We start from the raw sequence: 13498 nt of genomic DNA, 5'->3' as shown, positions 1-13498 counted from the left end.
AGAAGAAGAGAGATTGAGGAAGGCTTGAGAAAATAAAATCTTGCAAAACTCAAAGTAATTAAGCAGTTCAAAGTGGAGGAAAAGGAGGTCTTGACTAGTGATAGAATTTAAATAAATAATTACCTTTCTCATATTTTCACCTTCACCCAGATTAGAAACTAAAATTAACAGAAAGAAAAATAGAGGTAAAGGATTCTACGCATAAGAATCCTACCATTCAGCAGGCTTTTGGGTCAGAAACAGAAAGGAAGCATTTCCTGCATGTGCAGTGAGGTGGGAGACTGGTGAGCAAGTGACGTCATTTTAAGTCTTAATTGAACACCTAGCTTGTCTGTTGTTTTTTCTGTTCTTCGGCTCCCACAGTTATCGTTTTCTCCTGACAGGACTTTACAGCCTATCAGTATGGTAATATATAGTTATCCTCACTGTAAGATTCTGAAGTCTTAGTTATGATCTTGTTTTTTCAGCCTATTTGATGGTTTTGCGGATGGACTAGGAGTTGCTGAAGCCATTTCTTACGTGGATCCTCAGTTCCTCACTTACATGGCTCTAGAAGAACGCTTAGCCCAGGCTATGGAGGTATTTGGATAACTGATAAATACATGGAGGATGGGTAGAATATAAAGAGTGTAAAGATTTGACAGTGTCCTTTTTAAACCTCACTGAAGAGAAAGTGGGTAGTTCCTGGGCACTTTAATAACTGCTGAGTAGTGGTCGTTACTGGTGCATGTCCACGAACTCACTTGCCGTCATGCCAGTTGACTTCAGATGGCAGGCATTGTCGGGTTTTCTACAGCAGGAGAACTCTTTGCTTAGGGTTAGGAAATGCAGTTTTTCCCTGTCCTGAACTCTCAGTGTGCGAGTGTGAATGTCTTACACATACACACATAGACGCAGAGAGGCAGAGTTGTGGAGGTGAAGATCTAGGGACCTGCCACAACACTTGCCCTTTGTTCTTTCTCCAGACAGCTTCCTTCTGCAGCTGGGTTTGCTGCCCTCACCCCCCACATGTTCATGCTTTCCAGCAGCGCCCACATCTGCTACCTCTCCTGGCCACCTTCTTAGTTCTTTGAACTAAAACACAAACTTAGTCTGAAATGTATTTGCCCCAATTTAAAAGCCCAGACATTTTTACTTTGGGAACGAACTTCCATAATACTGGTGAACCTCAATGAAATAAGTTCTCTCTAAATCATTAGTCATAAAGTGACTTCAGGCTAGAACAGCAGTACTGAACAGTTGAATGAGAACAAGGTAAGGAAACCAGTCAGTAAGAAGGGACTGCCAGGAGCAATATGACAGTACTGCATCTTGAAATTTCTAAGTAGAAAGTTCAGTTCAGACTGGTAAGTTAGTTAGTGGGCAGACAGATAGGTTTACATGTGCACTGACATCAGCTCTGCTTTACATCACGTTTTTGTGCATCTCCGTGATTTTCCATTAGAGTGTTGCTTTCAGTTATGCTCTAGTAGTAGATCGTTCTCAAAACTCACCATAGCAGAAAAAGTGGGTACTAGAGCACCCAACGTGATGAAGATCGCAGTCACCTGGGACTGTACTGAACCCTTCTTCCCAAAGCCGACATAAACAGTAATGGTACTACGGTGTGAGAGCTTGTATCACAGACACAAGACACGCAGATTACGATGACTCACCTCCATAAACAGTGGAGGGAAGCACATCCACTTTAGGGTTTGGTTTCACAATCTTTAGATCGCTTTCATTTTTCTGATCTTAGATTTTTAGTTCCTTGAGAACTACTGAGAACAGTGTAAGATCTTATGTATTACTAATGGGCAATGTGACATTTGATTGAAAGAACAGCTGGAGAGATTGGTCATGAGAGGCATGCTGTCCAAAGGCACCAGTGCTGTGAATAAAGATGAACAAGAAAGAGTCTAGTCTCCCTAGGAACTGGCCGCTCCAGCCATTGTTGCTCTGTGCCTGGGAACCCAGTACAGTGTCGGCACTTGGAGGGCTCTTCTTTCTTCGCTGTCCTGTGTCTCTGATGAAGTGTCCTTAGCGCTCTCCTGTCTCCACAGCAGTAACAGTCTCGTTACATTTTAGCACTCTGCATTACTGATTGAGAATTTTAATTGAGTTATTTCACATCTAGATTATCAGTACAATTCCATTTTCCTATCACACTACAAAAATAATTTTTTCATGTCTAGAATGCATTTATTTAATAGTTGTAAAGCATGGAACTAAAATAACATTTTTTTTAGGACTTAACACTGGTATTCTTTAAATAAAACAAAAATTGTAAAAAAAAAAAAAACTCTGCATGCTTATATTTGTTAATACACTAAGCATCCTGTCTCTTTTGTCAGCAGTCACTTTTATTTCTATTTCTCTTCCAATACTAGCTCCATCTTTCTCTTTAAATAGTAGCTTTGGCACAGATCTTGGCAATATACATTAGGCTCATATCTGTTTCTCATGTTTGAGCAAGCACAGAATAAAATAGCAAACCTCTTTAATTTTTTATAACTGATATTAGAGCTTTCTATATACTCCTAAATTTGAAAATACATATACTTGCACAGATTTATGTAGGCATCTGAAGTTTTCATCATAAGTCATTGTTGGAGAGAACCAACTCTGGGAAGTAGTACTCTGACCTCCATACCTGTGCACACGTGCATACATACATACATACATATATATGTGTGTGTATACATATATATATGTGTGTGTGTGTGTGTATACACACACACACAATGAAAATGTAATTTAAAAATATTAATGCAGAAAAATGGTTTAAACTGAGTTACAGTTTCTCATAATTACAGTTACTTACAGATAAATTAAAATTTTTGGCTAACCCTGGAAATGACATTCCTTAATGAAATGAGGGGCAGCTTTTTCTCTGTCTAATTATTTTTTGAGTGTATTCCTAGAATGAAACATTCAGAATAAATTTTATTTTTCATGCGTATGACTGTATGATTGAGGGATTTTGTTCAAACAGATAAATTAATAAGAATATAGTTTAATCATGGCATCATCACTTAGTTCTTTCGTGACATTTTCCAGAAGTTATATCCACTACCTTGCCAGAGTTCTTGTTTTGTTTTTATTTAAAGCAAAGGATTTGTAAGCTTCCTAAAAAGATTTGTTTTTCTAATGGAATCCATGTTGATTCCAATTTTTTAGATTATACCTCTAAGTTACTAATTTATAAAGTGCGGGAAAGTATACAAGGAATAATACTTGGATTGTAGGTGCATGTTCATGAAGGTTAGTTTCAGGAAAGATTACTTAAGTTAACTGAAGTTGTTTTTTCTGAGAATGTTCACATTTATGAACCCTTCAAGAGTCTTTACAGACTCACAAAAGCACATTATATTTACTAGGCTGTAAATATTAGGAGCATAATATGTAGAGGTCAAGAACATGAGCTCTTTGGCCATCAAGACCACTCACTGGGTAAGGGAACTCTGCCTGCTTGCCGAGTTCAACCCCTGGAACTCACACAGTAGGAAAGAATCCACTCCTGCAGATTGTCTCCTGACCTCCTTATAGGCACCATGTGCCTATATGCACCTTACATGCACACGTACACTAAGTAAATTAGAAAATCTAATTTCAAAAGCATGATCTCTTAGGTTAATAGGCTATGTGATCTTGGACTATATCCTTAACCTCTAAGCTTTAGGAGCCTCATCTACAAAATGGGATTAATAGTTTCTCCGTTACCTATTATAAGATTGTGTTAAATCATGTACCATAATATTTAGTATAGCAGTAGTAAGCTTTCAGGACTATATTCATTACTCATTTTAAATCAACAGTCAACCAGGTCAGTCATCCAGCACCATGAGGACTAGGAACATGTAAGAACATGTAACGAAAACTGGCGGGCAAAAAGAGACAAGGCCTGCCTGTCACTTCATCTGAGTTGGAAGCTAGGAGAGGATGATTCATACTAAATGGCTGTGTGATCCTTTCTTTTTTCTAGCCTTCATAGACAAGTCATTTACACAGACATTGAACCCCTAAATGAAGTTGACCAGGTTAACCTGTAACTTGGTGACTGCAGTGTGCATGTGATAATTCTGTGTAACTTGGTGACTGCAGTGTGCATGTGATAATTCTGTGTAACTTGGTGACTGCAGTGTGCATGTGATAATTCTGTGTAACTTGGTGACTGCAGTGTGCATGTGATAATTCTGTGCCAGTAGTAGGTAAAACAACTCGGGAGTCATTGGTTGTTTTCACATTAAACATTTAGTAGTCTTTCCGCGTTATCTCATGAAGTGAGCTGTTCTAAAGTATTTCTTTCCTTATATTAGTGATCTCACATAGGAGCTCTCAAGTTGGAAGCTTACCATTCATCTGAAAAATGCAGTTGTAATGAGCAAGTAGATTACTGAACGAGATAGCTCTTTACTTGTGATAGGTTGGCCTTTCTGCAGACGTGTGCGTGCGGATGTGTACGCTGGTGAAAAGAGGGTATTTGACTTAATGATCTTGGCAGTGGTCCTTTCGGAAGAGAACAGAGGAGTAACCGGAAAAGAATATGAGAATATGATAAATGTAATTTGATGAGACATCTTAAAAATAGTTCCCATTACTATTTTAAAGTGTCTACTAACAAAGAACTATACTTTTTCTTTTTCAGACTGCGCTGGCACATTTAGAGTCTCTCGCAGTAGATGTTGAGGTGGCTAATCCACCAGCTAGTAAAGAAAGCATTGATGGGCTTCCAGAAACTCTTGTTCTAGAAGATCATACTGGTAAGGTCAATGTTTTCAAGTTTGGGATGCCATATTGTGTATTTTGATGTATTGTTGGAGCACCAGGAGATCAAGTCATTGATTATTATATTTTTTATCAGCCAGAAGCTGACAAACTTTCACCTAGTAGAAAATGCTTAGTAAAATGATAGGTTCAGACCAAGTGTTTACCCAGTCAACTTTTTAAAAAAGGAATGCTTATGAAATTCCAAATTAACATGCTAGATTCCTGCTTGCCAGTTAATTGATACAAGTTCCTCTTCCGTCTTGCATAGTCGTCATAGTGATTGGTCTTGTTAACCCTGAACTTCACGTCTTGATGGATGCCGTTGTTTGTGTTCTCAGCTATTGGTCAGGAGCAGTGCTGTCCAATCTGCTGCAGTGAGTACATCAAGGACGACATAGCCACAGAGCTGCCATGCCATCACTTCTTCCATAAGCCCTGCGTCTCCATTTGGCTACAGAAGGTGAGTTGTAGATGGACTTGCTTAAAGTGAATACTTGAATAGTTTCTCCTTCATATAATAATTGTAGTCACCTTTAAGCCAGTTTTTATCTAGACACATATTCATAGTATTTTATGTTAAAGACTGATTTCCTTTTGTAGAAATTTAGGCAACAGTAACTATTTAATATATTTTCATTCACAGCCCTAAAATTCTTTTCAGAAATATCTCAGAAGTTTCTTTTACACCACTCAAAGCATACTGTGATAATAAAAAGTGTTCTGCAAGTGTGCACGGGTGTTGCTGACAAGTGTTCTGCAAGTGTGCACCCATCAAATAACCCCTCCCTTGTCTAGTTTTGGTGTACCTACCTTAAAGACTTAGCAAGAATTCCAAGTAGATGAGCTCCTTGCAGCCCGTGATCTCTGTTGTCACATGTACTTCCCGTCTAGTAGAAACCCCCCAGTTGCTTTCTTGCCATTGTTCTTGTCTGGCTCCCTCTTCCCTATAAACACTCCTTCTCATTTCTCTCTTCTTACCTCTATCTTTCTTGCCTTTTGTTTGAACTGTTTTACTCTTTGCTGTCACTTTATCTTCCTAAAGCTGTATTTAAGAGCTCTGAAATCTAGTGTAGAAATGTTCACTGTTCCTTTACAAAATCGGAGAATCGTTGCTATTGCCTGCTGTGTTGTGGTTCAGGGTATACTCACTTTATACTTTCCTCATTTGCTGAAATTTTTATTATTCCTCTGATTCCCTCAGCTGCTACTTTGCCCTGCCTCCAATAACCAATATTCCCACCTACCAGTGGGCGTGTTTACACGTTCTCTGGTTGTTGACATTTGTGGGATTTTTTGTTTGTTTGTTTGTTTGTTTGTTTGTTTGTTTGTTTTTCGAGACAGGGTTTCTCTGTGTAGTTTTGCACCTTTCCTGGAACTCGCTTTGGAGACCAGGCTGGCCTTGAACTCACAGAGATCCGCCTGGCTCTGCCTCCCGAGTGCTGGGATTAAAGGCGTGCGCCACCACCGCCCGGCTGGGATTTTTTTTTTAATTCTCCCCCCAAAAGGATTGTATGGTTTTTTTCAATACATAATATTTTTTATATTTTATTCCTGAGTACTTTTTTTTTTTTTTGTCTAAACTTTAAAAACACTTTATTTGTTTGCTTTTCTCTCCCAAACTAATTCATTTCGGTTGGAATTTGTTATTGTGATAGCACTGAATTCATACATCCTGTTGTAGACTTGCTCTAAAATACTTCTAGAGTTGAATTAATTGGACACAAAAATATCCATGAAGTGCAGTGTTCTTTTGAGTTGAAGTTGGGAGTTCTATACCTGATTACTGCTGGCTTTTTCTTTTTAATTTTAAGGTTTTTTTTAAACATCCATTATTATGTTGATATGTATGGTGTACAATGTTGTGAGAACTAGTGTGATTACCTAGGAGATAATTAGCGTCTAGTAAACATTAAAAACATAAATTACATCAGTGCTATTAGTAAAAATTAGAGATGGCTTGTTAATAATGAAATGGCAGATGTAAGTTTAATTGATGGTACAAGTTAGGAGGACCTGTCAGCAGACTTGGGTAAACTGAATGTTAACGAAGTGATTCCTAATCAAGTAGTGCAGATCATGGGTGTTTCAAGTCTCTTAAAACTGCTGGCATTCTAGGTGATTATTTTTTCTTAATTTGTTTATTTGGCATTATGCTGATTATAGCATAGATGGCTATATCAAACAATACAATCTATCTACCTTGAATTTTATATAAAGTTGAAATAGATTGTCCATATTGAACAATGTATTACCTATAGCAAGTACCTGGTATGGTAAAGTAAGTTGGCGGAAATGAAGGTGAGAAGTAGGTAGGAAAGAACTTGTAATTCTGTGCACGATGGCAGAGGTGACGCTAGCGAGCAGGTTTTCTGAAATGAGTAGGAAGGCAGAGACAGGCTCCCACAGCTGCACTGTGTGTGTACACCCAAGCCTGTGATCACGGCCACTCCTGCACATCAGCCCAGCAGCTTCCACCTCTTCACTGGTGGGGGTTGCCCACTTCTTTCCTCGTCTTCATTCTAGATATTATCGAAATTGTAGCTCTGCTCATGTTACAGCACTTGCCTTAAAGGAGAGAGACTGAGGTTGGTTTTCTTTCACTTGGAGAATAGTGGAATAGTGGGTCTCTGTCTTGGCTTTCAAGGTTTTCTGTGCTGTAGCTCCCAGCCTGTCCCTTCAGATTTGCTCTTCTCTACTTTTAGTCTTGTTTCTGAGCATTTGTTTGTGAAGCCTGGCTTCCCTCCATCCCATCTATAAGATGAGGTGATCTAAGTAGATAAGCTGAAACCTTGCCTTTGCTATGTTCAATATAACAAGCTTTCTTTACGCCCTCAGTTATAGAGACTTAAGAAGGACTCGGTGTTTCTTTCAATCAGTTTCAGTCGCCACGAGATGTGTTTGTCCATTTCATCCTCACAGAACTGGAAAATGTACTGGTGTTCTATTCCCTAGTCCAGTGATTGGTACCTGGGTTAAGAGGCTAGAGCTGGTACCTCCTAGGCCAAAACTGTAGGATTTGTTTTGTAGGATAACTGCTGTAGAGGGCAGGGACACAGTGTACTTGACTTTGCTAGAGCCCAGACTAACAATCTGAGTTTTGTCCTCTGACGAAAGAATTTAGTATAAAGGCACCTTTGGGAAGAACGTTCCGAAGATAAAATTCTTTGTCACCTTCAGCAGCATGACAACTTCACTGCCCTTTTATCAGGGAGATGTATTCGGAAAAAGATCAGATTTGCAAGGACATGATCTGTCATCTGTTAGATGATAGATCTCTGTGGTCTTCCATTGGTCCTGAAGCTACTCCCTTCCCATCTTTCCCAGATCTGTGGTTGATTTGTTTTGTTACTAAGGAGGAAGTATGTGCCCAGTAGATAAAAATAATGTTGGATTCAGGTCATTCCTAAGTTTAAGTGACCTCCATGAGACAGTGCAGTAGTTCTTTGTCAGCTTTGACCACAGCGTCCATGCCAAGCATGGAAGCTCTAAATAAACATTCAGTGAGTAAAAGGTGAATTGAGTACAAAGTACGAACATGATCATAACACACTGTTCTGTATAAAAGAAATTTGAGCCGGGCGGTGGTGGTGCACACCTTTAATCCCAGCACTCGGGAGGCAGAGGCAGGAGGATCTGAGTTTGAGGCCAATAAAAGGCTTTAAAATTTTCTCTTTATGTCGTGTGGGTTTGAGGTGTATTTTTTGTTTTTAAATACTTGATTTGGGAGCTGGAGAGATGACTCGGAAGTTAAACGTGCATATGCCTCTCACAGAGGAGCTGAGTTTGCTTCACAACACCCACGTCAGGTGGATCGCAATTGCTGGACCTCCAGCTCCAGGGGGGTCGGACACTCTTGTGTCTCCTCTGGCACCTGCACGCATGTGCATAGACACACACAGACACAAAATGTAACAAATCTGTTTTTGAACGATACTTGATTTGTGTGTGGGATAATGATGCTATGATTTTTCTATAAAGACGAGGCTATTGGTGTATTTCTTCTGTTGACTGTTCATTGGTTTGTTTGTTGGTTTGTTTTCCCTCCAGTCGGGAACATGCCCGGTGTGCCGCCGTCATTTCCCACCTGCAGTTATTGAAGCGTCTGCAGCTGCTTCCTCTGACCCTGACCCTGACGCCCCCCCTGCCAATGACAATGCTGCGGAGGCCCCATAAAGCGTAACATTGAAATGCGATCTGAATTCTATCACAGTAATCTGCAAAGTTCTTCTAAATCTGATGTGCAAATAATGATATATAAATATATTTAAAATGCTATATATAGTATATGCCATAGTTTAGAAAGAGAATATTAACCTTTCTAAACTGAATTTAGGTTTGCAGAACATACTAAACATTTTCAAGCTGAATGTTCAAGCAGTGCATCCATTTTCTTTAGTTGAATATGTTGGTGTTCATTGTAAAGTCAGTAGTCATCTCTGTGGCATATGTTACTAGTTCTGTCTGAAGTGCTGCCACTAAGAGATCATAATTAAGCTCTCCTATCCACATCAGATGTGAAGACTGTGATCACAACAGTAGTAAAATTTGGTTTCGTTGAAAATAAATTGAATTCTAAAGCATGCTTTTTCACTGGTCCCTTTGCTTTTGCTACATCGAAACCTCTTGGTTTATAATAATACTGAGAAGGTTAAGATTAAGCTTTTCAGAATGCCAAACAAAGACTACAGTTTTGACCAGAACACCAGAAGAACTTTACATCTTAGATGTAAACCTCCTGAGTTGGTTAGGTAATAAAATATTCAATGAACATTGGATGTGTTTAAAGAAAGGTTAGTGAGGCATGTGAATATCTGATGTGCTCAGTGCTTGGCACAGTTACATGTGTTTGGCCTTATGAAACACTATCTAAGCCCTTACCCAATCCACTTCTACTTGTTAAATACTTGAAGGTCCAGAACACTCTTGACATACTTGTTGAAGAAGTTAGATGTAGTTAGTTTAAGGTAGTTTGGTTTCTGCAATATTTTAGAAGGTCTGAAGATTTGCACATGGTCATGTTTGTAACTATATCACCCCAAATAAAAATTACACAGCTTTTAGGTGACCACATGGAGTAGGCAAGTCTGTACAGACACGGTGTTAATAGGTAGCTTACAGACGAGACCTGATGTCAGCACTAGAGAACAATGGCTTAGAAGGTACAATACTCGAGCACACAGTGAGTACACGTCTACCTGGTCCACTGCTCATCTGGTTTCGGGAATATTTAAATAGCTTCCGAAGTGCACAGTTTCAGTTCATTTGTGTAATATTTCTGAGTATTTATATTCTTTCCTTTTTTCTCCATTCTTAAAAATAAATGAATTTTCACTGTTGGCACATTTGAGGCTTAAATATAAAAAATATAACACTTGCATTCTGATTTTTGCATATATTGTAAATGTGGCTGGTATTTACAGCAAAATACTGTGTATCCTTTTATGGGTAAAACAAAAGTGAACATTGCATGCAAGTACTGTGGTGACTTTGTAATTTCGGGGTTCTCTGGGGCTTCTGTGACTTTGGATGCTTACATTCAGGCCTTAATGTTGCTCTAGCTAGCATGCTTCCTTCCGATGTATATAGACAACGTTGTATAAACTAATCTGCTTGTTTTCTATTCTGTGATCTTTCCATGCCATATTTCACTGATGATCAGTTAGTGTCAAGAAGTCGTACCAGATTAACATTAGTTCTCATGTGTATACTGTGGAAATTTGTGGATTGTGTGGTTTATTTGTTTGTTTTCTTTTATGTACTGTTGATTAGTTGTGGCACTTACTGATTAAACTTACATTGCTGCAGATTGCTTTGTAACAAGCCACATGTTATGTTTAGTCAGTATTAAGGGACCTTGGTTTTATTCTCCTAGATAGCAGCTGTCCCAAAGAAAATATTTCTTCTTTGCCTATTAAGATTTAGCTATTATCTGCCAGTTGTTAAGAGGTTTGGTTCCAAACTCAACCAGAGAGTTGAACGTAAGATAGCTGTTGTACTTTTTGCTTCCCATCTGTTAGCGTCCTTCATTGTTGGCTCCCGACTGTGTCTACACAGCTGCTGTGAAGGAGAATGCTGAATGAGACTTGCTTTAAATTTTTTAAAAAGAAAAATGAAGTTTTAGAACTTTCATGGTAAGAAGCCAGTATAAGCTGAGGCTGACAAGTTCAGACCCCAATGTATTATTTGATCTTATCTTGGATCCTTTTGAAAAGTTAAGAATATATGAAGGTAAATTAGAAATAGTAAAAATATTGATAAAATGCCATTTATCTTATTTCTATTTTTTTTGTTGTGAGTTGGCCTAATAATTTTAATTTTTTGAACATTTTCTTATTTCTTGTAAGATGAATGCTGATATTTAAAGTTAGACTCATGTGGATTTCTTTTGTGTTTCTTAGTTTATCTCTAAGCTAACTAACTTTTAAGATTATTTGTGATATGGATTTATATATAAGCTGTTAAATATATATGAGCTGTTAAAATGGAATGCAAGGTTTTCAAAAGCCCAGGTCTAACTGTAATGATTGGTTTATTGTTCTACAATCCCAACCCACCATTTTCCGTGTAAATCATAAACAATAAACAGGATATACCCGGTGGTCATTTCTAATATTTAATTGTGTAATCCTATCACTTGTATAGCATAATCCTTGAAGGATTTATAGTCAGTAACAAAGTTCACAACTATTAAAGAACTCTAGACTGAGCAGACAGGGTTTTCTTTTTCTAAAAAGCTCTAGAGGGCTGCATAGGTCACTTAGAGAGGCAGCTGGTGGGCTTGTGCTGTTGCAGAGGCCCTGAAGGAAGAGCTGTTGCCCTTTCCTGCTGACATTCTCAGCAGCCCCACAGTCTTCTGCAGAGCCTGGCTCCTGTGCTGACTTAGACTGTGGAAACACTAGAAAGTTCTGTGATGTTTCACTTGAGTGGCTGTCTCCAAACTCAGTGTGGGACTGCTGTCAAATATGCCCATTGAGAATGATCTCTCAGGGTTCAGGGCTTATTTCGGGGTCAGTTGGATAGTAGATTATGTCCACATGATTAAATTAAACAAAAACTAATTTTGTATAGAAGGGTTAGAATTCTGTTTTCCTAATAAATGTGCTAGGACAATACAGTCAGAGTTAAGACTAACAGTGGTGTGCATATGCTCCTGCTGTAGTGCAAACGTACTTCTAAAGTGGCATCTTCTTTGTCCAGCCATTGCTGGGGCAGCCACCTTGTACTCCTGCAAAGGCAGGAGTTCTCTATAAAAACAGCGTCATTGAGATCGCTGTAGATAACGTACATCTCTTCTGTGTGCCCAGTTCTTCGTGTCCTCCCTCAGGCTTCACGGTTTTAAATGTCCCATGATATTTGATCCAGACCAGTCTAAGGCTGGCTCATCATTGATTTAAAATGTTTGCTCACAAAGTAAACAGTTCTTCTGTAATCTAACTAAAATACACGGTTCAGAGACATTTTTGCCAATTTCAAAATTATTCTGAAGTTGTAGGTGCAGTTAGTTGCATCCTCATTCTTAGGCAAGCATATGGCATGGCCGAAGAACTCATGGGCATTGCCATCACGCCTGTGTCTACTCCTGACTTAGTTTCTTCATAACCTAACTGAAGGGCCACACTCATCCTCACTACTGTTACCATGGAAATACCCTCTCAGCCTCTGTCAGCTCCAGTCTTGATGACGTTTACTCTCCATGTTGGGTGGGGTTTATTGGTTTGTTTCGTTATCTGTTGTCTGAGGTCGCTGTTTGAGATGGACTACAGAGCCCCAGAGGTCACTATAGACAGCCCTCTAGTTGGCACTTGCCGTACGCCTGACTACCCGTTGTCACCATGTGTGGTCATTCCAGCCTTTCCTGGAAAAGACACCAGAACATTTTTGCCATGTTTCAAAGATGTCTTTGAAACTAGTTTAATCTGCTAGTATACTAAATTGAGAAAGGGAAGGAAGTCATCTGGAAATGCCTCCTTCTTAACAAAACTGCAAACTCTGCTTCCTGTTGCTCATATACCATCTGTTCAGTAGGCTGTTTTAGAATTGATAAGTCTTCAGTGTCAAGTTCACTTCTGGAACCTACCTTTTCCCTGCTCAGAAATTATCTTTGAAATAGTATGATGTTGACAAGTCACATAATTACTTGGCTTCTAATTTTGCTATAAAGTGATCAATCTAATTAGGTGCTGTACTGTTGTTCATGAGTAAACGTTTGAAACATTTTTTGTTTATGTGCAATCCTGATGGGAATATTAAGTGCTTGGTTTCCATCGTTGCTTTTAGCAATGCCTTTGGAGTGTGATGAGCATTGAACATAGAAAGTTGTAAATGTGTCATAATCACCCCAGGGATTGGGAAATTTTGACAGGAAAACATTATTAAGTAAAATAAAATTTGGGCCTTACGAGATGACTCAGCAGTTAAGAGCATTACTGCTCTTCCAGAAGACCAGTGGTCAATTCACAGCATCTATGTCAGGTCTCACATTGCCTGTAACTTCAGCTCCAGGGTTTTCAATGGCTTCTGCAGGCACCTTCACACACATGACGTGCAATCACATGGACACACATAAATAAAAATATTTTTTTAATCTTTAAAAGAATTGAATTTTACTAAAAGGCTTGGATAACGCAGTAAAAATAATAAGAATTTGGCCCCTTGTTGTATGTTCTCATAGTCAGAATTTTTATAGTGAAAATTGGTGAAGAAGTCTTTCTCTAATTTTTAAAAGGAAACTATCTTAAACTCATTGTCA

The 13498-nt window shown here is 38.7% G+C and overlaps 1 protein-coding gene across 4 annotated transcripts in view; it reads left to right on the top strand.

Moving 5' to 3' along the window:
• The window catches only part of Pja2 (praja ring finger ubiquitin ligase 2), a 47360-nt gene extending 38031 nt beyond the window's left edge, over positions 1-9329 (top strand). For all 4 annotated transcript variants that reach the window (XM_059278758.1, XM_059278757.1, XM_059278755.1 and 1 more), the window contains 4 exons: positions 468-579; positions 4628-4742; positions 5088-5209; positions 8797-9329. In XM_059278758.1, coding sequence (XP_059134741.1) covers positions 468-579; positions 4628-4742; positions 5088-5209; positions 8797-8922 — 475 coding nt within the window. In that variant the 3' untranslated portion in view covers positions 8923-9329. The remainder of the gene's footprint in view (positions 1-467; positions 580-4627; positions 4743-5087; positions 5210-8796) is intronic.
• The last annotated feature ends 4169 nt before the right edge of the window (positions 9330-13498 follow it).

Source organism: Peromyscus eremicus, chromosome 13 (genome assembly GCF_949786415.1).
Source record: "Peromyscus eremicus chromosome 13, PerEre_H2_v1, whole genome shotgun sequence".
NCBI lineage: Eukaryota > Metazoa > Chordata > Mammalia > Rodentia > Cricetidae > Peromyscus > Peromyscus eremicus.
The sequence above is the reverse complement of the archived record's forward strand: the minus strand, read 5'-3'. Positions and strand labels throughout refer to the sequence as shown.